This window comes from Corvus moneduloides, chromosome 5 (assembly GCF_009650955.1).
Source record: "Corvus moneduloides isolate bCorMon1 chromosome 5, bCorMon1.pri, whole genome shotgun sequence".
In the NCBI taxonomy this organism is placed as follows: domain Eukaryota; kingdom Metazoa; phylum Chordata; class Aves; order Passeriformes; family Corvidae; genus Corvus; species Corvus moneduloides.
The window spans coordinates 72,324,416-72,348,861 of NC_045480.1; the positions used below are offsets into that span (position 1 = coordinate 72,324,416).

General features: G+C 43.9%; 1 protein-coding gene and 2 long non-coding RNA genes across 10 annotated transcripts; 1 reads left to right on the plus strand and 2 right to left on the minus strand.

The window, feature by feature from the left end:
- Positions 1-3,088: 3,088 nt before the first annotated feature.
- Positions 3,089-13,356, minus strand: LOC116444228. 2 transcript variants are annotated; one of them, XR_004240245.1, is made up of 4 exons: positions 13,182-13,356; positions 8,909-8,968; positions 3,560-5,924; positions 3,089-3,279 (listed from the first exon to the last, which is right to left on the minus strand). It is a non-coding gene; the product is annotated as an uncharacterized LOC116444228 (long non-coding RNA). The 2 variants fall into 2 exon arrangements; XR_004240246.1 differs by lacking the exons at positions 3,089-3,279; positions 3,560-5,924 and adding an exon at positions 8,176-8,699.
- On the plus strand, positions 3,597-19,543 carry ZGRF1 (zinc finger GRF-type containing 1). 5 transcript variants are annotated; one of them, XM_032109417.1, is made up of 28 exons: positions 3,597-3,688; positions 3,809-3,889; positions 4,010-4,066; positions 4,525-4,710; positions 5,095-7,129; positions 7,442-7,524; positions 8,191-8,289; positions 8,607-8,780; positions 9,038-9,143; positions 9,225-9,331; positions 9,537-9,681; positions 10,459-11,117; positions 12,187-12,325; positions 12,738-12,922; positions 13,044-13,231; positions 13,787-13,926; positions 14,004-14,150; positions 14,732-14,846; positions 14,971-15,230; positions 15,702-15,861; positions 16,488-16,565; positions 16,713-16,860; positions 17,142-17,269; positions 17,548-17,671; positions 17,958-18,134; positions 18,261-18,395; positions 18,501-18,762; positions 19,226-19,543. In XM_032109417.1, exons 1-28 carry the CDS (start codon positions 3,668-3,670, stop codon positions 19,339-19,341), a joined length of 6,255 nt encoding a protein of 2,084 aa, XP_031965308.1. In that variant the 5' UTR covers positions 3,597-3,667; the 3' UTR covers positions 19,342-19,543. The 5 variants fall into 5 exon arrangements, with proteins under 5 accessions (XP_031965308.1, XP_031965309.1, XP_031965310.1 ...); XM_032109418.1 differs by lacking the exon at positions 8,607-8,780; XM_032109419.1 differs by lacking the exon at positions 7,442-7,524 and having other exon boundaries at positions 5,095-5,769.
- On the minus strand, positions 15,027-23,721 carry LOC116444227. Of its 3 annotated transcripts, XR_004240243.1 has the most exons (5): positions 23,109-23,721; positions 21,678-21,752; positions 19,042-19,182; positions 15,728-15,946; positions 15,027-15,171 (listed from the first exon to the last, which is right to left on the minus strand). It is a non-coding gene; the product is annotated as an uncharacterized LOC116444227 (long non-coding RNA). The 3 variants fall into 3 exon arrangements; XR_004240244.1 differs by lacking the exon at positions 21,678-21,752 and having other exon boundaries at positions 15,027-15,181; positions 23,109-23,720; XR_004240242.1 differs by lacking the exon at positions 21,678-21,752 and having other exon boundaries at positions 23,109-23,719.
- Between the last annotated feature and the right edge of the window lie 725 nt (positions 23,722-24,446).

Sequence of the window (24,446 nt, forward strand, 5' to 3'; positions counted from 1 at the left end):
GCCAGAAGCAGACAGCTTTTGGAAAATTAAATTAACACAAAAATTAAAGTAATTAATGTCGCAATCACCATATGAAAGACTTCTCAGCTCTCTGCCAAGGCAGCAGAGAGCGAAACGTGAGCTCAGCCATCAGAGAGGAAGCCCACCTCGACAACAGGATGGCGAAATGGAAATGGTCCCCAAATTATTGTGCAAATCAGGCTTCCTCAGCCGGAGATCAGTTTCTCCCCCGCTGTGAGCTGACGACTCAAGATAGTGAAAGGTCAGCAGTTACCTTGGAAAGATTAGCCAGGTAAAACTGCTCAGCAAGTTCAAGCTCCACTCAAGCCCTTCAGCAAGTTTTTTATATTCATAACCAGCAGACAACACGCTGCTTAGCTGAGGGCTAACACGGCGGTGCACCATAAACGTAAAACATCATTATGGGATACTTGTAGTGACTGAACAGCATTAAGGGACCACACCAACATATTAGTGTGGCTCATTGACAGCACAGCTTTGTTTTAAGTTGAGTCTCCCAGCTCTGGGACTTCCTTCCCAGAGGAGGGGTTCTCATTCAAGTTAGAATAAAAACAGCTGCAAGCTGCATTCCGGGCTTCCCCCTCACTTTGTGCTTTAAGAATGAAGCTTTGAGAAAATTACTTTGTACTGCAAGCTCCTCCAGAGTCAGAGCAAATATCACCTATTAATATGTACACGAAAATGCAAGTAATTAATGTAGCAACCTCCCCATGCCCGGCTGCAAGACAATTTGTATTTTTCACATGTCAATTCTCACACTGCCAGCACTGCTCTGATAAACAATTAAAATCAGAGGAAAGCAAAAGCAGGCTCAAAACTTCACACTGATAAAGTAAAAGATCTCCTTAAAAGAAATAAAATCGCAGTGCCTCTGTGTGCCAGAGTGAAACCAGAAGAAGGAGGGATAATTAAACATGGGGAAGGAACTTTAGGAAAGCAACGATAATGTAAGTCAAAATAACACAGCTCCACATCCATCTATAGAAACTTATCTAGGCTCGATAAAAATTAAAGATGCCCCTGTTAACCCATATCCAACCCCAATTTCTGTTATGATCAGAATCTAGAAAACATAATCAAATTCAACAGTAATCCAAGGTCTAGAAACAACAGGGTGCAGATATAAAATACACTTTATTCTTTTAAGCACTGATGCAAATGTTTGTTTCCTTGGGGCATTTTAAAAAGTAAAATGGGGCAACAGGGCGTGGGGGAGAAAAAAGAAGAATTGAAAATACTTTATATACTATGAAAATGTTTCTGTACAGTCAGTGGCAGCCCTAGGCAGGTACCGCAGAATAAATACAAGTAATCAGCAAACCTGGAACTACTTAAAAAGACACATCCTGTAACAGTTTTACACCAATACAGACACAGGCAGCGCTGCAGCAGTGAAGTTCCTGCCCTGCCCTGAAACTTCTCTCTATGCAAAGTGAGGTAACAAAGGACAGGAGTTACTAGATGGGGGCCAGCACAAATTTCTTAACCCAAACCCAGAGAACCTTCTTCTTTTCCTCTCCCATTATAAGCAATGAAACAAATACATCATTTTAAACGCAGTTGTAAGGCATTTAATATATTCATGAAATTAGTGTGCCCACAAACAGAAAAAGCTTGACAGTGATGAGTGTTAAGGCTGTTCGCACACACAGGGAGACACATCCCTGCGTGCCAGTTGTGCCCTTCCCTCTGTCATCCCAGGAGGGGCAGAGTGGACTTATTTGTGTTCCAAGACTGGACATGGGACTTAGTGCCATGGTCTGGTTGACAAGGTGGTGATCGGTCGAAGGTTGGACTCGATCTCAGAGGTCTCTTCCCAACATGAGCGATTATGTGGTTATAAGTAAAATATATGCCAGCAGCAGACTCTGCCCAAAAGGGCAGCCCAGCTCCTTTACCTCACCATATCTCACCCTCAAGAAACACAGCTGAATTTTGTGATCTGAGAACTAATTTCTGGTTCTTCCCTGTCGGGAAAAGCAGGCGATTAAAGAACTGAACAAGCAGCAGACCTGCTGGACGCAGAGTCACCTGCGCATCACTTGCGGGCAAAGCCACCTCAGCGCCCGGGGGCGGTGACGAGCCCTCAGGAAGGCGCCACACGCGTCGGGAGCAGCGGGCACCGGGAGAAGAGGATGCCCGGGGCGGGCAAAGGCCGGGCAAAGGTTACAGTGCGATGCCGGCGGGGAGCGATGACCCGAGGGGACCGACGCAGCCCCCCCGCCCCGGCCGTGAGGGGAGCGCGCGGGGGGCTCAGGGGGGAAGCTGCGCGCGGGCGGCGGGAAAGACGGGGAGGGGGCGACAGCGCCCCCTGTCTGCGCCGCCGCCGCCGCTGCAACCGGCAAACCCATAGCCCCTCCCCGGCCACTGACCTGCCGCCGCCGCCGCCGCGGCGACACCAGCACAGCTCCGCCCGGCTCCTCCGCGGCTCCGGCTCTACCACCGTCCCCGTCAATCCCGGCACGACGCGCTGCCCGCTCCCCCCCTTTCCAAGGGGGGAAAAAAAAAGCCCCGCGGCGGCGCCCGCGCGTGCGCGGCGGCGTCGGAGGCGCGCCCGGCTTTGGGGGCACGTGACTTCCTCCTCGCGGGGCGTCGCGGCGCCGTGACGTCAGGCGGGGCGCTGCGGCGGGAAGTTCGGAAAGGCTGCGGCTGTCACCGTGATCCCGATCCCGGAGCCGCTGGGTAGGATCGGGGAGTGCGCCCGGCCCCCCGGGAGTGGCGGGGGCTACGGTGGCGGTCCCTCGGGGCACCGCCCTGGAAGGCGGCGCTGGCGCTGAAGGGAGTGCTGGTGAATGAAGGGCTGGGAGGGGGCTGTGTGGAGGCAGCGGGTTTGACAGCGGCGTGTCCGTGTGTTCGGCGCGTCCCAGTGCCCGTGGCATTCCCTCGGCACTCATCCTAAGCGTTCGCATTGATCCAACTGCTCTAACAACTCGAGGAATAACTGTGTCCTAAAAGCGGTGGCCGTTTCCAGGGAGTTTCACCTTATGAAGCACCCAAGGAGGTGACAGCCATAGGAAACAGCGCGAATCTTTTCCCCTTTCGTCATATAAACTGTTTCTCCCTAATCCAGAGTATATAGAATTTTATTTTAAAATTTACTGCGGTCTAGCTTTAAATATGCAAAGAGGTTTGGCTTCACGGGGGGCTGGTTTGGAGAGTCAGTTATTTTTTGCATGAGTTAAACATGCGTGACCAACTCCGCACCTGTGACAAAATCCTTCTGGTGACGGCTTCTCTGGTTTTCTTTTGGGTTTTTTTCTGCAAGTAAATTTTTAATTCAGGTAATTCCGAATAAGAGTATTGAGAGTTGCCGGCCATTCATTTAAACAAATGAATTCACATAAAAGCTAGAAAATATCTTGACATCTATTAAAAAAAGCGATTTTTGTTACCAGCAGTCTGTTAGATTGGTTTTGAGGTTTCTCTTTAAAATGCCCACAGCAGCTTTACCCCTGCTTTGATATCTACTGGTTCGATACTGTCTTTCATCTAACTCTTTTCTTTTGAGGGGAAAAGAGAAGTAATTTTTTGTCCATACCTTTCCTTCACAGTTCTGGTGCATCCTGAACGTTTCCCTGTCTCTCAGGCTGTGGGAAGATGTGGATATCTGTGAAATAAGGTGTTGGATGACTGTGTTGCCAAAACAATGGCCTCTCAAGAATTTACTGTGAGTGATTTTTAACACTCTGTACAATTAAGTAGGAATAACTTTAAAGACTGGAGCTGCTGAAGTATTTGAACATTTTCTTACTTGTTACTTTTTCAACATTTTACCTATTTAAAACAGGTATTATACACTCACCAAAAGATGAAAAAATCAAAAACATGGCAAGATGGAATTCTGAAGGTTAGAACTGGCAGAAATCAGGTGAAAATTCAGACTTAACACTGTTGGATTTAATATCATCTGCTACTGCTGGACTGCCAGTGGCAGTCTAGTTAATCTGTGAAATAACTGGTTGTTTAAAATCTTATTTTTATATTGCAGGCTACCTTGTTTGATGATAAGGGACAATGTCTGGAGAGTATTTTTATAAAATCTCAGGTATATTTTGTTCGGAGTTGTTATTTTTATATCTGATTGTGGTTTGTCTTTCAGGAAAAATTTCAAACTTAACTTGTTTGGTAGCTAAAATAGTAATTTTTCTTGTTGTTGGTATAAAATTCTGCTACAGTGCAAATAATTGAAAGGGAAAACAGCTTCTATTTATTGATAAATCTTACTGTTTCTGCAGAAGGTTTCATGGAATTTTTCTTCCTTTGGGGTAAAAACAGTGTATTACAGTGATATGTGAAAAAATCATTGAAGCTAAGTGCTAATGCTTTTTGGAATATATATATAAGTAAAAGTATTATATGGCATCTATGATACAGTAGGTGTAAGTACCTGCATTTTTTACATGTAAGTACTTGAAAGACTATATTTATTTAAAATAATTATATATATATTATTGTTTCTTATATAGTACTATTATGTACACACTGCTGCACTCTCCTTTCCAGGTGACTCCTGGAGATGATTTAGAAAGTGAGCGATATTTAATCACAGTTGAAGCAGTCAAAGTGAGTGAAAAGCCTTCTGAAGATCAGCCAAGGAAAGCAGAAACTCCAGCAGTGGATAGAAATGGTGTAAAACCCAGTCTTCTGCCCCCGAGACATCTCCCTGTTGGCTTGAAAAGGAAGTTTACGGTGCGTTTTTGTTCCAAGTTTTTATGTCTCGTATTTACATGTATTTTAAAACACAAGGGACACATATTCTCATGAGTGGTAAATATATACATCATTTCTTCCTGCTCTTTTTTTCTTTTTTTTTAATTGAGCTGTACTCCAGAATGTGTCCCCTGTAGGTGTTTTTTCCACACTTAGGAAATTTGGTTTAGCAGGATTGCTGTTGCTGAGCCTGAAGTAAGAATCACAAGGGCTTGAGGTTTTTTCTATGCACCTGTGGAATCCCCATTTGGATTTGATCAGAATATATTTTCAGGCCATTTGGTCAGAATATAGTTCATGGAGTGTGCCCCATTTTCAACATTCGATTACATAACGTGGATTAATTTAAAATTTGTCTCCTAGGGGTTCCAAGGGCCACGCCAAGTTGAGAAGAAAATACCAGCAGTGGAAGATGAAGAAAAACCAACAGTGTTGCCTTTATCTAAGCAGTGCCAAGGGAGTTTTCCATCCCAGTTTTATATCAGCTCTCCATTATTCTCTACGATTCGCAAGAAGGATGCAGAAACAAATCCCTCTGCAGGCTTTCAGGAAGAGGGATGTAAGGACAGAGGCAGAGAACACATGTCTGTGTCCTCCCTGCTTTCAGCTCCATTTACTGACAGCTGTGAGGAGACAGAGAAGGAAAACTCTGATCAATTTGTTGTGAAGACAGAATCCCCTCTCCTTACTGGGCCCACTGATCCCAGGGCAGTGTCCCACCACATCAGGAGCACAGCACAGATAATTGCTCTCCTGAAGTCTAAACCAGCGCAAGGACACAGAGAGCAAACATCTGGAGTCACAGGTTGTCTTTCCACGTTTCAGACAGCAGAAAATGCAGATTTATATGACAAAAAAAGCCCTGTCCTAGCAGCTTTTTCAGGCAACCCTGCCAAAGGACTTATTCCAGATACTCAGCGCCTGCCTTTTACGCAGGGCACTGGAAGTGATAAAAAGGACTGGAATGCTGAAATGCTTCCAAATTCAGCTGAACAAGCTGGTGCTGAAGTCGTCACAGGACAGAGACAAGACAAAAAGGTAAATAATTTAAGACAAGGTTTACAAGATCACTGCGACACTGATAGTTGCTTCCTACCTGAGTGCACCGTAAGTAGAATGAGTGACAGTCAGTTTGTTCCATCCTCAGGTGACATTTCACGTTCAGCAAGTCCAACCACCTTTGAAAACAATCCCTTTGGATACAGGGAGCAGCATTCAGGGACTGACAAGCTTAGAGAGAATTTATCTGTAGAGATGCAGAGTGAGCTTCATCCAAGACAAAATTCAGAGGGAGTGTCTAGTGACCCGGAGCTCTCTGGGGATGTGACATTGACAGAAGCTGGAGTTGTGAAGGAGTTCAGTTTGCATGGCAAAGACTGTAGTTCAGATGAGGAGCTGATGGAGGTTAACTTTAGCCTAATGGAGACTTTTGATTTTAATGACACAGACAATGAAGACATGTGTGAAAGAGAAGTGAAGGAGCTCGCTAAGGGAGACACGCCTTCACAGAGCCCAGGTTGCCTACAGGGAGAAGATGTAGCACAAGATGCTGCCTCGAGGCTTCATTCTTGCTGTGAAGTAGAGACACACAGCAAAAATGAAGTCAAATGTTCAAGTTTTGATGGAGATGGGGGTACACCACCTCAACTTTGTGACAGTGATGCCAGGAGAACTGCAGAAGACTCTGCAAACCAGACCACAACTGAAGTGGAACTTTTAAGTGATGGACACAACATAAAAGAGATCAATGAGAGTCAATCAAGTTTTGAAGCCACAAACAATGAGGAGTATCTGGATGGCTGTGCAGCACTCACCATTAGTGGCACATTATGGATAAGAAACCAGCACTCTGATCTCTTGCCTGGTGACACCAATGTTAATGAATGTCACCCTGAAACCAGTGTGTTTGAGGCAACTGGAAGTATTCCAGGTATTTCTCCCAGCAGAATGATTTCTGCCATGGACAAAAAGACTGAGGAAGGAGTTACACAGTTTGGGTGCATGGAATCCCCAGATGTTGGCTCAGAGCACTTCTGGGGTACTAAGAGTGATGACATTAAACCAGGTAGCCCTCTGCTGGCTTTGTCACAAAAATCAGATCCTTTAGGAACAGGTTATTCATCTCCAGAGGAAACAGCAGTAGGAGACACTGAGTTGGAAAATGCATCTCCTGAAGCCTACAAAGGTGAAACAACAGGGGTGGATTGCCTGAAGTGCACAGCAGTGGCTGAGAATTCCTCAGGTCTCCCAGATTTGGTGAATGATATCGCTCTTCTGAGAGCTTTGACTCAGCATAGCACAGCATTAGAGAGCTTGCAAAAGATGGAGGAAAGTAACAGCGTGTTCTGTGAAACAGAGGCTTCTAAGGAGACACTTGAACCCCTTGAGAAGGATGAAGGTTCGGTCAGCTTGTATTTTAAAGTGAATTCTGTATGGCTGTAGCTGTTTGACTTCTGTACTCTCATTTCTCCTCATATTTAGAAATGCTCTTGGAATGATGTGTTATGTAGGTTCCCTTGTGCAATTTTTACTGTGTAAAGCAACATTGTGAGCTCCATGTCTGTCTCTGTTTGCTCTCATTCAGTTAAATCCTAACTGTGCAATTCATTGCATGGGTAAGGTTTGCAAGACCAGTAAATATTCAGATGTTTTCAATTAAAAAAATCCAGACTGTTGACTGTAACTCACTGTGCTTTTCCATCTCTTGTAGCTACAAAAGAGTTTACAGAAATGCCTTACTCAGAAAGTTTACAGGCATCTTCCTGTTCATACTTTGATTCTCCTGGCCTTATGGTAACCAGTTTTTGACTACATATATTTATCTGTACAAGATAAATTCATTTTCCACCTGGCTCCTGGAATAAAATTCTTGGTTTATGGAACCATAGAGGTTGAGCTACAAATTGCTTAGAGGCATTGTTTCTGAAGCTGGTAATAAACAGAGGATGTCCTCTTGCCAATATTCAGGAGGCCTCATGTATAACAAGAAACATAATGCAAATTTTAGTATTTAGTAATGTTTAATATTCCATTAATATGTCTGGTACTTACTTCTCCTTCCCTACCCCATCTTTTACCACCTATTTTTTTTCACTGTCATTTTAAATACATGGCTTTCCTTGGAATTTTAGCATTCAGGTTGAAATACACTGGGACAACTGTTTGTGTTTGATGATTTACATTGATTTTTATCCAGTGCTGTTAACAGCCCTTTTTCTTTTTCAATCCATCTAAAGCTTAAAGAAAGATTTTAGATCAAATCTTTCTTTTTTTCCTGTCCTGTTTGAAAAGCAAATATAGTTTCTTATCCTGTCATGGATGGTCCTGGCTTCCAAATAAAAAGGCTGTAACTGAAACTGCTTCCTTTGTATAAATACAAGACATTTCTTAGCCTAAATTTTCACTTTAAATGGTTATTAAATTGTTAGACTAATTAGGTTCTGATACTTTTCTATGCAGCCCAACTGTGTGGACAGTTTATTACAGAAGACAGAGGCATATATTGTACCAATAGCAGCAGCCCAAAGAGACCCTGGGACATCTGACTGGCAACCAAAGGTACCGTTTCTGTGGAACTGAAGTATAATTAACAGTGTTTCCTAAATTTCAGTTAAATGGTTTGCTAATTATAATATATTACAATAAGTCCTAATAAAATTTTAACCAGTTCTCATAATTTTTAGTACAGTTCACTGTGGGAAGTTTCCCAGGGAGTGTTTTAAATTCAAATTACAAGGAAAAAAACCCAGACTTTTTTGTTTCTCTTCTGCAGTTCCCACCAGGTTGTTTTTGTTGCATGTACACAAAGTACCTCTGTAGATAGTTGCAGAGCAGTTTTCACTTCCTGTTAGTGATAATTCCAATGCCTTGTGTAGCCTGTTGCCTTCCAAGGGCACCAAGTGAAAGGATCAGCAGCTAGTGAGGTCATGTTGAGAGCTCCATGCTCCCAGCTAGGATGGCAGCAGCACCTGGAGAACATGGACTTTGCAGCTGAGACATTTTTCTCACCCCTCTTTTCGAGGAATTATGACCTTTATGGCTTCAGACAGGTAAAACATTTTTTTGTTTAGTTATCTGTACTAACCTTAGTGCAAGAAAGTATCCTGTCAATTTAGGATAGAAAATAGTTCATTTTTAGACTGCTACAATCATAGCAAAATCAATTATTTTTACTTACCTTTGCCATAGAGCTTCGTAATGTGTGACTTGGTATTTTCTGCTCCTGTGATCAGCTGCACTTTGAAAAAAAGAAGATAAACAGTTTAATTTCTAACAAGCTTTTGCTTATGGGTTTTTTTTCATAAAGTCTCCAGGTTCCAGGAGCCTTCGTAACGATGATGTTGATGTTATCAGAGAAGGGAATTTTCAAATGAAGCCTGATGCTATTGAAGAGCCAGGAATAAATGAATCCTGTAAGTGAAAGTAAAAGAAGAAGGGCAGTGATTGGCCTCAAAATTTCTGCATGACTTCAGTGCTTCATCTGTTTTTCCTAGCACTGGCATTGGATGTGTATCCTGAAGTGCCACCATGGACAGTGTCAGGCTCACCCTCACACTCTGACCTGAGACAAGCCCAGCGGACTGCCTGGGAACCTGGCAAGGTCTGGATTGACTGTCTCTTGCAGATAGTTTTGGTTTTATTTCCTGTGTGCTCATGGCAATTTCTTATTTTTGAAGATGTTTTAGCTGAACTCTGAGAGACATTTCAGTTGTTTAGAATCACGAGAGAGGGAATAGTGGTGAAAAGAGCTGTAATCAGGGGTTTTTCCCAGTCATTCACTGGACATGTTAATTCTTCACCTGTAGATTTCATCAGCACTGACTTCCCCACTTGATCCAGACTCTACAGTTTCTCCAGCTTCAGGAAATGAGGAGACTATTGGAGACATCCGGGAGCCCCTGACACATGGGTTCTTACCAAGTGAACCAGAACTCCCAGACTTTTTTTTCAGTAAGAATTTACAGTTTATACTGGCACTTCACACTGTTTTAGCTGGAAAATCTCTGAGCATGCTTGAAGCACAACAAATTGGGCTATCATAGACAGTTACTTTGCCAATTATATTCTCCTAAAAGAGACTTCAGTAGAGGGATTTAGTTTTATTTTAAAAAATCAGCTTCTGATTTGGGGGCAAAAAGGCTGTAAGCTAAGCTTCTAAATCATATTTAGGTTTTTATTTACCTACTTTTCGTTGTCTTCCATATTCAGCTGTCCTTTGACCCACTTCATTTGACACCTATCAATGACTGTAACTATTGATAGTTAATTTAGTCAAAAGGATGCTTTTTGGTACTAAGAGCTTACTAATCTGCATTATTTAATATTAATTCATAGTTTTGTGGGTTATCTTTTGGAAAAAGCAGCAAATGTTAAACTGGGTGTTTTCTAGTTGGCAGCTGTCAGTGACATCAGATTAATAACCTCCAAAACACAGCCATGTTAAATAACAGTCTTTTATACAAACAGAGTGGCTACATAATGTGTTCTGAATTTGGGGATTTAATTCTGAATATGGGGATTTAAAATAATTAAAATTGATTAAAAGAATCACACAAAATCCATCATGGTGTTTGGAGTTTTAGTGTAATACTGCACGGGCACAATCCAGAGAGCTTCCCAGTTAGAAGACAGGATGTAAAAGGAAGAACTTAGAATTCCTTCCTTATCTTTTTGTACACCTGAAGTGCCATCCCTAGGTGCTAGAAGTAAGCTGTAATTTGCCCACAGCCCGGGAGAAATCCAGCTCTCCAGAGGAATGCAGCCTCCCAAGACTGAAGCCCATGGTGAAACCACGAACTCCTTTTGTCACTCTTCCTGTCACCGAGGAGACTCCTGACGTGTTTTACCCCACTGAGAGCGAGGAGGTCCAGCGATCTTTGGGCTCTTCAGGAGGCAATTTGTGCAGCGAGTCAGTGGCATTTCCTTGGAGTGCTCCTGGCCCCGAGGACAGGAGTTACGAAACCTCTGTGTTTGGGGAGTACACAGAAGACAGACAAAGGGGATCTGTACCACCAGTGCTCCCTAATCTGACTGCCCAACACAGACAAAGCAAGTGGCTGAAGTATCAAAACAGTGCTCAGAGAGATCTGATCCCTGAAAACAGCGCTGACGGGGACGAGAATGATGACATCTGTGCCCAGAGTGTCCTCAGAATGCTGCCAGGTGACACAGGAGAGGGCAGAGCCATGAATCCAAGTGCTCCCAGCTCTGCACTGCTGCTGCCAGCCAGGAGCTCAGCTGGGGAACGCTGTGCAAACAGCAGCCACCCAGATCTGGTTTCAGAGGGGAAGGTACTTTCCCTGCACTTAAGGCAGACACCTTTGGCTGCAGCCACACAAAAGGTGTTGAGTCACCTGAGCTGCCACAGTGGAACAGCAGACAGCCAGGTGTGTAACTGTTCAAGCAAACACAGCTATCACTGACACAAACACATTCCTCTGGCCAAAGTGACGGCATTTATCTGATTTCCTGCAAGGCGTTATCAGTATGATGCAATGTTGCTACCACTAGTGACAGAAAAACATGTATTTTTTAAAGTCCTGTGACTAATGCTTTGTAAAGGTAATTCCTTGGCACACACAGTGCCAGATTTAAATTTTTAATCTGAATGTTGATGGCAGGAAGATGAAAGAAAAGCTGTTGGGCTGTTTTGTCATCTGTAATTAGTAAGAAATTGTGTGCACGAAGGGCTTTTCTTAATTGTGGTATGAGCATCATTTTAATGAACACCTCTTTTTGCTTCAAGGCATCATCTCTGACTTCAAAATATTATAAATTCCTTCCGTTTTAGTTGTGTAAAAGTCAAGTTATGGCTTTGAATAAGCACCTAAAAATTTAGCACAGCTGTTTGTGACCAGTAGACAAATGGAGTAAATTGGGGGGAAACACCAAACCAACCACAAGTCAGGTTTTTAAAGTTGTCAGATGGTTTTGAGAGTTGAAGAAAATGTTGGCTTTTCCCTTTATTTTAATGTTTTTTGGTTCTTTAATACTGTCTGTCCAGTACAGTATTTGTGTGAAGTAGAGGTGAGGAAATAACTAATATATTTCATAAATACACTGGTATACACATCGTGTGTGTTTTTATACAAATATATATGTGTATATATATATATGTAAAATCCATAAATACTGGACTTAAAAACCTTATGAAGACAGTTATAATTAATTGATTTCTGTGCAAAAATGGTGTTTAAAATGGGGTTTATGTGCTCCTTTCCCATGCCTAGTGGTGAAAAACATGATTTTGAACTACACAGTTTTCTTTAAAGCCTTTGGAAGTATTATCTGTATTATTATAAATGCAGGCTGTTTGGCAAGGGGCAAATTTTAATCTCATGGTGCATCCTAAATGGCAGCCCAAGCTCTAGGGAAATGTATTTTTACGAATCTGCAAAATTTGTCTCATTCAAGGCCTTGCAGTTTTTAATGGTTTCTTTTCCTGGGTCTTTTTAGGACATAACAATTTCTGAGTTGTCTTTTCCTCCTGCGGATAAAGTGAAACATGCTAATCTTCCTAAAAGAAAGATTTCCATCCCAGCTGTGTTTCAGTCTCATACTCAATACAAACAGGTTTTTAAAGCTGCTCTGACAGGTAAGTCTCACACTGTGCTCTGTGAAATGCTGTCATTTTTAAGCATTGCGCATTAGAACAACAGGGTACATTTGATTTTTTATATATATACTGAAATATATTCAGTTTATACCCAAAGATGCCATGTACTCCCCAACATTGCAAAGACAAATCAAAAGGACAGTACACTTCTGTTCAACTATGTAACCTCCTGCAGTTTTCCTGTCTTAAGATTCCTAAGCTTTTTTTTCCCCCTAAGTTTTTCCAATAAGTGGATTTTGCAGGTCATATGGTTTATTTTATAATTCAGATTAAATATTTTGATTTGGGATGGAAATCTTCCAATGAAAATAGACTTGTTTGAGTGTTGTGTACCTGTGTAAGCATTTTAAGGCTGTGCTAATGATTCTGTTGTTCTCCTTTCCTTACCAAGAGCAATTGAACGTAATGCTGTTTGAGTTGGCCCAGAGACTGCACAATGCCCTCTCCAAAGTGGACATATCATTTTACACTACAGTGAAGGACAGGCAAAGCCAGAGCCAAGGAAGCTGCGCTCCACTCTGCAACCACATGCACCCTGCTAAGCTGGTGATGGTTAAAAAAGAAGGTCAAAACAAGGTGCTGTTTATTCCTTGTGTTTTTACACTTCTGGAGTGAAAGTGTTGGTCCACTGCTTTCTCTTTTCTTCTTGCTTGTTTTAGTGCTCATGGACTTTTTTTTCCCCTCCCTTCCCTTGCAGGGTCGTTTGTTCTATGCCTGTGATGCCCCAAAAGCTGAGCAGTGTTCCTTTTTCAAGTGGATTGAAGATGTGAATCCCACACAGACAAAATCCAGACCGAGCGCAGTGCTCCATGATACAAAAAGTATTGGGACATACCTCAGGAGTCAAAAGATTGCTGTCTATGAGGAATGTCAGCTTTTGGTGAGGTATCCTGAAATGCTGTGCACTTCTCTCAAGTGCTGTGTGAATTCAGGGACTATAAATATTCCACTAGCTTGGGATTTCAGCAGCATTTAGCACGTTTTCATTATATTTGAAGAGTAAAGATTTCTTTCTGTAAAGAAATGCAAGAGCCAAATTAGTGAAGGAAAAATATTGATAGCAATGGTATTTCTTTTTAGCAAGAATCAAAACTGCTGACCAGCAAATTTCATCAAATGTTACAACTGTTACATTTGAATTATTGTTCATTTAATCATCAGTCAGAGAATTTGATTTATTCTCTACAAGATTCTAATTTTAATGCCAGAAGTCATCTCAAAGGCTATTCTGTGCTGTTAAACTGTAGAGGAAACAATTTAATTGTGTCTGAATATGAGGGAATTTTGCAGTCAAGATAAATGTATTTAAAACTTGTTAATGGAAGATGATGTACAACCACTTGGTCCAATCTGTGGAGGTTTCTTATTTTTGGTGCTGAATCTAAAATACGTCGACTGTTTACATACGTTTTTTTTTTTTTTAAAATTACAATTTCCCAGGAAAGCCTTTGAAATTCCAACACAGCGGTATAGTAAATTCAAGAAATTTATGAATACACCTGCCAGCTTTGATGGTGACTCCAAAGCCAAATTATACCTGAAACTAAGCAGAAAGGAGCATTCTTCTCTCTACAGCAAAGGTAAGCACATCTTAAACATCAGATTTAAAGGGTGGCAGTAGGAGAAGCTTATGAGGACTCTGTGGTTTTTTTGGCAGATGACATCTGGGTTGTTTCAAAGACTCTGAACTTTGATCCCATCGATACTTTCATTGCAAGCAGTGCTTTCTTTGGACCATCCTCCAACAATGAAATAGAATTGCTACCACTGAAAGGCTACAGTCCCTCCAACTGGAGATCAAGCAGTGAGTTCCACAGCAAATCATTCAGAACTGTGGGAAACAACTATGGAAAAATCCAGCCAGCCATGAAGGATGAGTTTAGAATTTCTCAAATCTTGCACGTGATTTAATTCACAGTATTTTTTTTCCTTGTATGTTTGAATATATAATTTGAATACAGTAGGTAACACAATTAAACCTGCAAAGTAGCTGGTAAATTCCAAATGGGTGGGGAAGAAATGAGAATAATATAAAGAAAGTAGTAAATTATATAATATAATATACAGTGCAAATTGACTGTCAGAGTGTAAGTAATGGGAATATGCTTTTACTGTCCTTGAAAAACAAAATACAGAAATCTCGAACAACTCACTGGAAAATTTATATTCATATAAAAAGCCATGTATTAAATCTGTCATTCTGCAAAAGTTTCTTGGTTTTGCTGTTGAATAGAGCTAAAGCTTTGGGGTTGTTTTGTTTTGTTAATGAAGGAGATAGAATCACTTAATTACTCTTTTGGCATTTTATAATTCATTTATTTAGCTGCTTTGAAATTTCGGCTCATTTAATTTCTTTCTCGTTTTATTTTTCTGTGGCATTTCCAGTGTGTGTTCACGCCTTGCTGGTTTGTAATGCCAGTGGTGAGCTGGCAGCCTTAAGAAACATGGAGGAGCACTTCAATCCATCCACGTTACCACTAATCCCGTATCTCCTGAAAATGTGAGTTACTGTTCTGTGGTACTGTGAGCAGGTCATAAAACAGCAGCAGTTCAGTAGAAATATCAGAACCACGAGATACAAATGATACCATATCACACCTTTTGGCTATTTTTTGGTTTCTTAGGAATTTTAATTCTGAAAACACTACGAAAAGAGTGAACAAAAGGAAATTTACTCCGCCTGCCATGAGCCTGAAACGCTCAATGACATCTGGCCCTGTGAGCTCTGAAGTGGCAATGGGAGTGGCTGAAGAGATGATCCAAAGGTTCTCCCTGAACCCAGACCAAGCAACTTCATTGATTCACATAGCCCAGATGATGACCTCCTGTGAAAACCTCAAACCAGGGGAAGGACATCAGAGCTTGCCCATCACAATCATACGTGGTACACAGCCAAGAATTGTGACATTTGCTGCTATAGCATCTTTGCAAAAATGCTGATTAATGTGAAATGCCATTAATATGAAATGGCAGAATCAGCCCCTCTGATAATGGCCTTGACATTAATACATCCATTCTGTCAGCACAGAGCTTTTGCTCCTTAAGTTTTCATTCTGCCTTTTGCAGGATTTCACAGAAGCATAAGAGGTTTTTCCTAGAAATATCTATACACAAAATCAGAGTTATTTAGTGTCTTCTGCTTCTTTCTTTTCATATTAAAAACACTTCTTATCATGTGTTTATCATGTTTTTGTAAGTGTAAGGTAACTGGTTACCCCTGGATACTGGGAGCTGCTGAAGCAAGCCCATGCAATGTTTTTACAGGAATCACAGCATAACTGAAGTTAAAGCAATTGATTCAAACTTTCTAGGAAATTTTCACTCATAACTTGGGCTTTTTCTTCCAAAATACCAGGTGTTTTTGGAGCTGGCAAGAGCTACCTGCTGTCTGTGGTGATCTTGTTCCTCGTGCAGCTCTTTGAAAGCAGTGAAGCTGTGCAGGGTCCAAGGGCAACTCCATGGAAACTTCTCATTGCTTCTTCCACCAACGTTGCTGTGGACAGGATACTGCTGGGGTGGGTTACTGAGGTTTTTACGGACTCTTCTTCCAAAAACTATAATAATGCACTTGCATGGTGGTGATAATTGCGTTGGTATTTCCTGTAAAACACATCAAAAACATTGATGTCTTTCCCTAAAAAGTGCCGCACACAGGCTTTAATTTTATCTCAGCTCTTTTGCACAGTTCAGAGAATGAAAGCTACACAAAACATTTACAGAAGACCAATATTAGGCTTTACTCTCATCAAATTTACTATTAAAATGCATCATGACAAAGTAATACTGCTCAGGAATCTTTGAGATGTAGCAGTAGGGGAAGGAGCGGCAGAGAGAATCAGATTTATGAAAATTCAGCATGAAGTTAACATGAAATAAAAAACTCAAGGTTTGGAAGGAAAAAGGAAGGGAAGATACATGTGGAAGACTATGAGGGGGGAATCATCAAGGCATTAAGCATTTTTGAGGCAAATCATGATGAGGTAATTTATTTTGATTTTCTTGAATTACTGAGGTACTTCATCCCGTTAATCAACGAAGTTTGTGTTCCTCCGTGTTCTGATGTGTCTTTTGAAACCACTTTTAAAGTTTTCAATATTTCTTTTTTCCATTTCTGTAATTTTTATCATCTCTTTCTTTAAAGTCTGCTCAATCTTGGATTTGAGGATTTTATAAGAGTGGGAAGTATAAGGAAAATCACGAAAGCAATTCTTCCCCATAGGTAAGAAAACCTCTTTGAGGGATCTGAAGCAATTTGGGGTATGTTAGCACATTGTTGTAAAGTGATGTTATGTATAAAGTATGATTCTTTTTCCAAGAACTGCTATTTTCAGTTACTGTAATGTATATTACAAAATCTTCTTTGAAGTTTACATGCAGGGTCAGGAAATGAAAATGAGCAGTTGAAAGAGCTGCTTGCTCTCATGAAAGAAGATTTGACTCCAGCTGAAAAAATATATGTCAGGAAGAGCATTGAGCAGCATAAACTGGGGACCAATAAAACTATTCTGCAACAGGTACAGTCAAAGAGATGAGATGGGAAAGCAGGGATTTGCTGTGTCTTATCCACAGGGCACAGCAAATGGAAACTGGGAATCCCCTCTCCTGGTTTTGAAAAATAAAGTGAATGTTAGGTTTGATTCCACAGGTGTACCTTAGTGTCTTATTTCTAAAAATAAATTTAGGTGTATTCTCCTGCACAGAGGAGATGTGCTGCACAGAGATTAACTTTGAAATGATCTTAACTTTGAAATGATCATAACTTTTTGCCTCCCCATTTTCTCCTTGCTCATGGAAGGTGAAAGTGGTTGGAGTGACGTGTGCTGCCTGCCCCTTCCCTTGTCTGAACGCGCTGAGGTTTCCTGTGGTGATGCTGGATGAGTGCAGTCAGATGACTGAACCTGCTTCTCTCCTTCCCATCGCCAGGTACAGCCTTCCTGTGGGGCTTCAGCAGGGACACAGGCTCCAAATAGTGCCAAACTCCACACCTTTTCAAGGACATGAACCCCGAGGTCTCGCCTTAGAGAGCAAGAAGAGTGATTTCACATTGAGGCCTGCCCTTCGGTGTTATTAAACTGGGGTGGAGAAGGGAGGCTGATGGGAAGCAATGTGATCCAGAAACACAGCACACGCTTTGGTTATGAACAGTTTAACGTCCTTTTTAGAACACTTTTCTTTCCTTGTTTTTTCACATTCTTATTTAGGTTTCAGTGTGAAAAGCTTGTCCTTGTTGGAGACCCCAAGCAACTGCCACCAACTGTTCAAGGGTCTGAGAGTGTTCATGAGCAGGGATTGGAGCAGACTCTCTTTGATCGGCTCTGCTTAATGGTGGGTGCTGCTAAACACACCTTTGGAAAAGGTGGAGAGTGGAATTGTAGGTCCACTGAAGTCACTAGGGGAATTCTGGTTCGGCTGTCAGAGGATCAGTGTTTCAGCATTGCAAAAGATCATAAAATCACAGAATGGTTTGGGGTGGAAGGGACCTCAAAGGTCACCTAATCCAACCCCCCTGCCATAAACAGGGACACCTTCCACTAGACCAGGTTGCTCCAAGTTCCATCCATGTGAACACTTCCCACTTCCCAGTCCTAATGTCTCTATCCTCGTTCTTTAGGGACATAACCCAATACTTCTCCGGACACAGTACCGCTGTCACCCTGCCCTCAGTGCCATCGCCAACGAGCTGTTCTATGAAGGGAACCTCATAGATGGGATTTCTGAGGAGGACAGGACTCCTTTATTGGAATGGCTTCCCACACTGTGCTTTTATAGCGTTCATGGCATGGAGCAAGTAAGTTGCTCAACACTTCTTTTATACTTCTTACATAAGAAGTCAATATTGTAGTTTTTCCTCCATTCCATTTCTTTTTACATTGTTGGTGTGAACTAATTTGGGAATCTTCTTCCCTCTTTCCAGATTGAAAGAGACAACAGCTTTTATAACATGGCAGAAGCTCATTTTACAGTCAAGCTCATCCAGTCTCTGATTGCAAGTGGAATAGAAGGAGCTGCTATTGGTGTGATTACCCTTTATAAATCACAGATGTATAAGGTTTGTATAATAAATCAATAATAAAAATCAATAAAGCAGTTTTCTTAAATGTACTTGTACACTGAGTAGCCAATCTCATCCCCTTCCCTGTTTCTTTGCCCACAGATTCAGAATTTGCTCAGTGGGGTTCACTCTGAGGCTTTTGAAGTCAAGCCTGTCCAGGTGTCCACGGTGGACGCGTTCCAAGGCGCCGAGAGGGAAATCATCGTCCTGTCATGTGTCAGGACGAGGCACTTTGGGTTCATAGACTCGGAGAAGAGGATGAACGTGGCACTAACGAGGGCAAAGAGGCACCTGCTGATTGTGGGAAGTCTGGCCTGTCTGAGCAGGAACAAGCTGTGGGGAAGAGTAATTCATCACTGCAAAGGTAGTAAGTTCCTTTCCGGGGGTTTTTGAAATTGTGCGCCTCATTTTCTTTAATTAGACTATGTATAATACACTTTAAGTTTTATATACATTATATGTGTAATAACATATAAAATATCTGGTATGTACACTAGAGCAACCACTACATTCATTACATATAAACTCTAATTTTTAATACTACACAGAGTATCTAATATATCGCAGGAAAATGCAAGAATGTGCAAGTTGCATGTTTGCAGCTTTACCTGCAAACTCTTTTTATCCAGTAATGGGACCTTACCTGCTTGGCTGACATCAAAGAAAGCATCTTGTTAGTGACTGGATTCCAAAGAACCCTTTTCCAAGCAGAAATATCACAGCCAGTTGGTCCTCTTGGGGAAATAGATGGTGGCATTGCCAGGGGCTGATTCCATGATGGATGCTGTAAAGAGAGACGTAATTATCCTGTTTATTGCTGCTTTTAGGATGGGAAAATGGATTACAACATGCAAGCCAGTGCGAGCAGCAGCTAAATGACATTCTCAAGTCTTACTCGGAGAATTGGCAGGAAGAAGAACTGAGTAAGAAAAAGGAAAAATAAAATAGGTGTTGATTTTGTGAACAAAATATTAACTGCTTGTCTGTAAAAATTACCAGAGCTATTGCTAATCTAGTATTTATTTAACGTGGGATTTTTTTTTTGGATCTCAGTGCACTGACACTTCTTAAAGAACACTGATACTTGTGTTTATGTGAGTAAAAATGAATAAAGTGACTTCATTTGGTTGATAACCATAAATAGAGCGACTTTAGCTGCTTGAGAAGTGACATTCTTTTATCCTTACAATGTAGCTAATTGTTTTAGTGATGTTTCATTGTTCTTCGGATTAAACAATATGGTACTTCAGAACAATTCTGTCACCTTCCATATTTACAGGTAGGTCACATCCAGGAAGGAGCTTCGGCTAAAACAATTAAAAGGCCCCTTCCCAAGCTCTTGGGAAAACCTTAAGCCCCTTCCAGTGCCTACAGGGGCTTCAAGAGAGCTGGAGAGCAACTTGTCACAAGGGCATGGAGTGACAGGACAAGGGGGAATGTCTTCACCTGCCAGAGGACAGGTTTAGCTCGATATTAGGGATAAATTCTTTGCTGTGCGGGTAGTAGTGAGGCACTGGCACAGGTTGCCCAGAGGAGCTGTGGCTGCCCTATGCCTGTAAGTGTTCGAGGCTAGGCTGGACGGTCCTTGTGAGCAGTGCTGCGGTGGTGTCCCTTCTGACAGGTGCCAGACACCGGGAATTCCCCATTTGCTTCCCAATTTTCCTGATCCCGGGTGCCTCAGTCCCCCGCGGGTCCCGCCGCCGCCAGATGGCGCCGCGCGCGCGGCGGAGGGAGCCGCCCTGGCGGTGATGCGCCCCTCCCGCCAGCCCGCCACAGCGGCCGCAGCACCGCTCCGCCCTGAGGGGCAGCGCCGGCTCCTTCCGCCGGGGGAGGGCTGAATAGCGCCTTTAAATTACTGCTGACACCTCTGTCCCAGCTCCCTAAAATCTCAATCAACAAGCCATTAGAACTCAACGGGAGTAAAACTAAATCCTCGTTTAAGTGTATTTATCCGCTCTCTTTTCTCTCTTTCAAATGCTAAATCCATTTCAGCATATGCCCCTTCTTTCTCTCGCCTTTCTCTAAAGACTGGCAGCCCGCACTACTCTTGTAAATATGAAAGATGCTAATCATATGACATATCACGTCTCAGTCGGAGCCTGGAATAAAGCCTTGAGATTTGGGATCATTGCCTCCAGACAACAGCTTCATCAGCCGGAAAGTTGGGTTTTTTTCTCCTTTCCTTCAACTCTCAATCCCTTCTTTGTCTGAGGGAAAATGCAGCCAACTCGAGCCACCCCGGCCATATGGTTCACTCTGTGTTTTCTTAGTTGAATCCTGAATTGTTTGTGACTTGCGAAGGGCTTTTTTTTTTTTTTTGGAAGTATGTATAAAGACATAGAAGAGGCTGCCTGGACCGGGGTGGCTCTGCAGGATAACTCCATGTTCTTCACGTGTTCGCTTTCAGCCACATCACCACACAGTCAAAAAGACACCTGCAGACACGCTTTATACCAATAACCTGTTCCAGGTATCTGGTATTTTTCCCCTTCTGGGCAAAAATATCCAGGTGTTTTTCCCTTTTCTGAGGGAAATCCTTTCTTGAAACACCATTTGTATCTTTATCACCTCTGTAAAACAGAGTTATTGCTCACTGGCAAATCCCTTCTAGAAATGCCTTGACTAAGAGAAGCCCCCAAGTATTCTGAGTAAGGAAAAGTGGCTTTTAAGACTTGTATAAATTAGGAGCTGAGTGAGTTCGGCACACCTGAGTTTGGATATCCCCCTGTTTGATAGCCAGCCTGCCAAATTTTCTTTCTCTCTTTCCTTACACAACTCCCCCCCCCCCCCCCCCCCCAAAAAAAGGCCCTTTCACCAAATCATTAAATTCTACAGAGGTGGTCAAGCTAGTCCTGCTTTTCAGGCGTTCAAGAAAGAAAAGGGTCCTTGAAGTTTAGAAGATGCCCAAGGAAAACTCATTGAATGACATCAAAAGAATGAGTTTCCATAGCTGTTGAAGCACGAGAGCCGTGTAGCTGCACAAAGGCGGGTTGGGGCAGTGGGACTGTCCCACTGCTCTATCCCAGCACAATTGGGTCACTGAAATAGGGAATTAATTACCATTGGAGAGTGGGCAGCCCATTCACCACTGGCTGAGTTTTATTAAACGCCAATATAAATAACAAAACAACTCTTGTGGCTGCACTATTCCTACACGCCAAAGGAAGGATTATGTTGGGGATTAACATCTTAAAGTCTATGAGACTTTCTGACTCAAGGCTCGGAGCTGGTAATCGTATTTGTCTCCTGGTTCAGCGATTAGTGCTCTCCCTCGCGCACCTTCGCCTGGATGGCCAATGTCCCTTTTTGCAGGCACTGGGTTTTTCACACAATCGGCTGTTCTTTTCCCCACATCTATAGAAAAGAATAAGAAAACTGAAGCGTGTTCACGCGATCCTCAAGCTTCTTCTCTTCTTCATGGGAAAGGAGGGCACCGGCGGCCTTTTTTCACAAGGGGGGGGAGGCAAACCCTCTTGGCGGGGGGGGGGGCCCAGGACTGCAAAATCGCTCTGCAGGCCTGCACCTGCCATGCAAATCTGTCGGGAACAATCGGCCCCCGATGAGGGCTGCGGTGGGGGGAGCCAGGGAAGGATGCCGGGACAGCGCTTATGGGGGGACCCCTCCTCGCCTTGATCCCAGAACAAACCCCAAATGTGCTAATACAGCTTGGGAGTTGGGGGGCTGGTTCTCATCCTGTCCCTCCCTGTGGCACTTTTCACTGTAGTGTGCACGGGGTGTTCGGGAAGGACGTGGGGCACACACGCCGCAGTACTTTTGATTTCTCCCCTCTGCAGCACACCCCAGTACTCTGCTGCATGGGGACATATTCTCACACCCCATTTAAGAGCAGAACCACCCCACTCTCAGGGTTTGTAGGTGCTGCCCAGGGCTGGGCACCACAGGATTCAGGGCACCCTGATGTGTGTGGGCAGCCCTGGGACCCTGAACCCTTAGGACACCACAGGGTTCTGGGTGTGAGGGAGGCAGGGCTGGGAGGGGTCAGGCCACCCTGTCCCCACAGCTTTGTCCCCACATTTCCCGGGATGTCACGCCCCTCTTCACCTGAGGCAGGCTGGCCATTAATGCCGGCTCTCAACTTGTGAGGTCGACGTGTGGATGGGCTGTGCCCAAAGGTCTCTCAGCAACACAGACCCTAAACTTTTAGGGCTATCGGGTCGCCTCAGAGTTCAATCTTCTTACAGCAAACAAAGCCCTTCTGAAGGTCTCCCCCTCTCCCCCACACGAGCTCAGCGTCCTTTATTTCTGGACAGTGTGTGATAAGCTTAAATCATTGTGCTCCCATTTCTTGATCGTTGCCTACTTTGGGCTTTTGTTCCCTAAAGTAGGATTGAGTCTGGCAAAGGGACTGAAGTTGAACAGTTTGACCCTTGGAGGACAGTTCAGGCAGTGGGCAGCAGCAGCAGCAGCATTCCTGCTCCTGATCTCACTCCCTCTCCCCCCGCCACCTCCTCTCCCCACCACTCTCGGCCGAGCAGCTCAGCCCTCGCTCTGCCCACAGACCACACAGGCGCCTATCGAGAGCTGTGAGGACTCGGTGGCCAACCTGTCCTCAGTCACCCTGTGCTCAACCCTACAGAAAAAAACCACTGCATGGTAGGGGCTGGCAGCAGGAACCGTGGCGCCTTTCCGGCTGAACCCCAGAAAGGCACCACAATGGGTTATGCACCCACAGCACTACCTCTGCCTCACCTCTCTGTCGCTTTCCACCAGCACTGGAAGGACAGAAATCTCAGCAAGCAGGGTGGTGACAGAGGGATGGGCTGGCCCTGTCACACACAGGTGGACTCTGCTTTATGCCTTAAGGTGCTGAAAAAGAAATAAAGTCCTTTTGTGTCACTCTCCCAGGATGCCAATGGGTTTTGTGGGTCTCCCCTCTTTCACAAGGAGGTGAGGGGAGTGCTACAATGTTTAATAGAGCCACAGAGATACTGATTGAGGCACTCGCCCGGCCTCAATTGCTCCCAAAGGCCACAAACTCAGAGGGCAGCAAGAGCGAGGGACTGATTTGGGTGTGAGTTTGTGGTGTGCTGAGCCTGCAGAGGTTTCAGCTCTTTCATCTGTTTTGGGCTTTTCTAGTGGTTGCAAATACAATTCTGTTTCAAAGCCCAACTCCCCCAAAGTGCCTTTCTGACGGTGTTTCCATATAGAGAGGAGAGTGCACTGGGGTTTCAGTTTTCGATGTTCTCACTGTCATATCTTTGACAAGAGCTTGGAGTGACAGGACAAGAGGGGATGGCTTCACACTGACAGAGGGCACAGTTAGATGGGATATTGAAAAAAATTCTTCCCTGTGAGGGTGGGGAGACCCTGGCACAGGCTGCCCCGATAAGTTGGGGCTGCCCCTGGATCCCCGGAAGTTTCCAAGGCCAGGTTAGACAGGGCTTTGAGCAACCTGGGATAGTGGAAGGTGTCCCCAAGGGGTGTGTGGAGCAGAGCCAGCCTGCCGACCCCACGGGCATGTCACCAGGCTCTGCCATTCCCGGGGGCTTTCTGCACTGAGGGAGGGCTGGAAGAGAAGAGTGGTGAAAGGGAATGAAGGTTTTCCTGGTGCACTGACAAGTCGGTGTTTTGGGGATTTTTTTATAAAGTCTCCTCCAGCCTGTGTTGTGCCTGTGAGTTGTATCTGACAGCACTGAGCTGCCCGGAGTGCAGGGCTTTCCCCCACTTCGCGTTTGCCCTGATGCAAAAGGAGCAGCCGCGTGCCCGGAGCATCTCCCCAGCAAGCCGTGTACGAAACTATGCACCTTTACCACAGCACCAAGTCACCCCAGAAGGCGAAACCCTCCCGGGAATGAGAGGGGTTGAAGGGGAGCCCCCCATCCCTCCCTCTCTCCCTCCCTTTCCTTGCCGGGCCCGTAAATGAAGCGGCTGAAAGGGAGCCGGCCCCGGGCGCGCGCGTGGCGTGCGGGGCGCGGGGATTGGCCGCCTGCGCCTCGCGCCCCCCCCTCCCCATTCATTAATAAATTAGCGGCACGCTCCAGCCGAGCGCGAGGCGCCAATGGGGCCCCGGCGGGGGGGGGCGCGGCG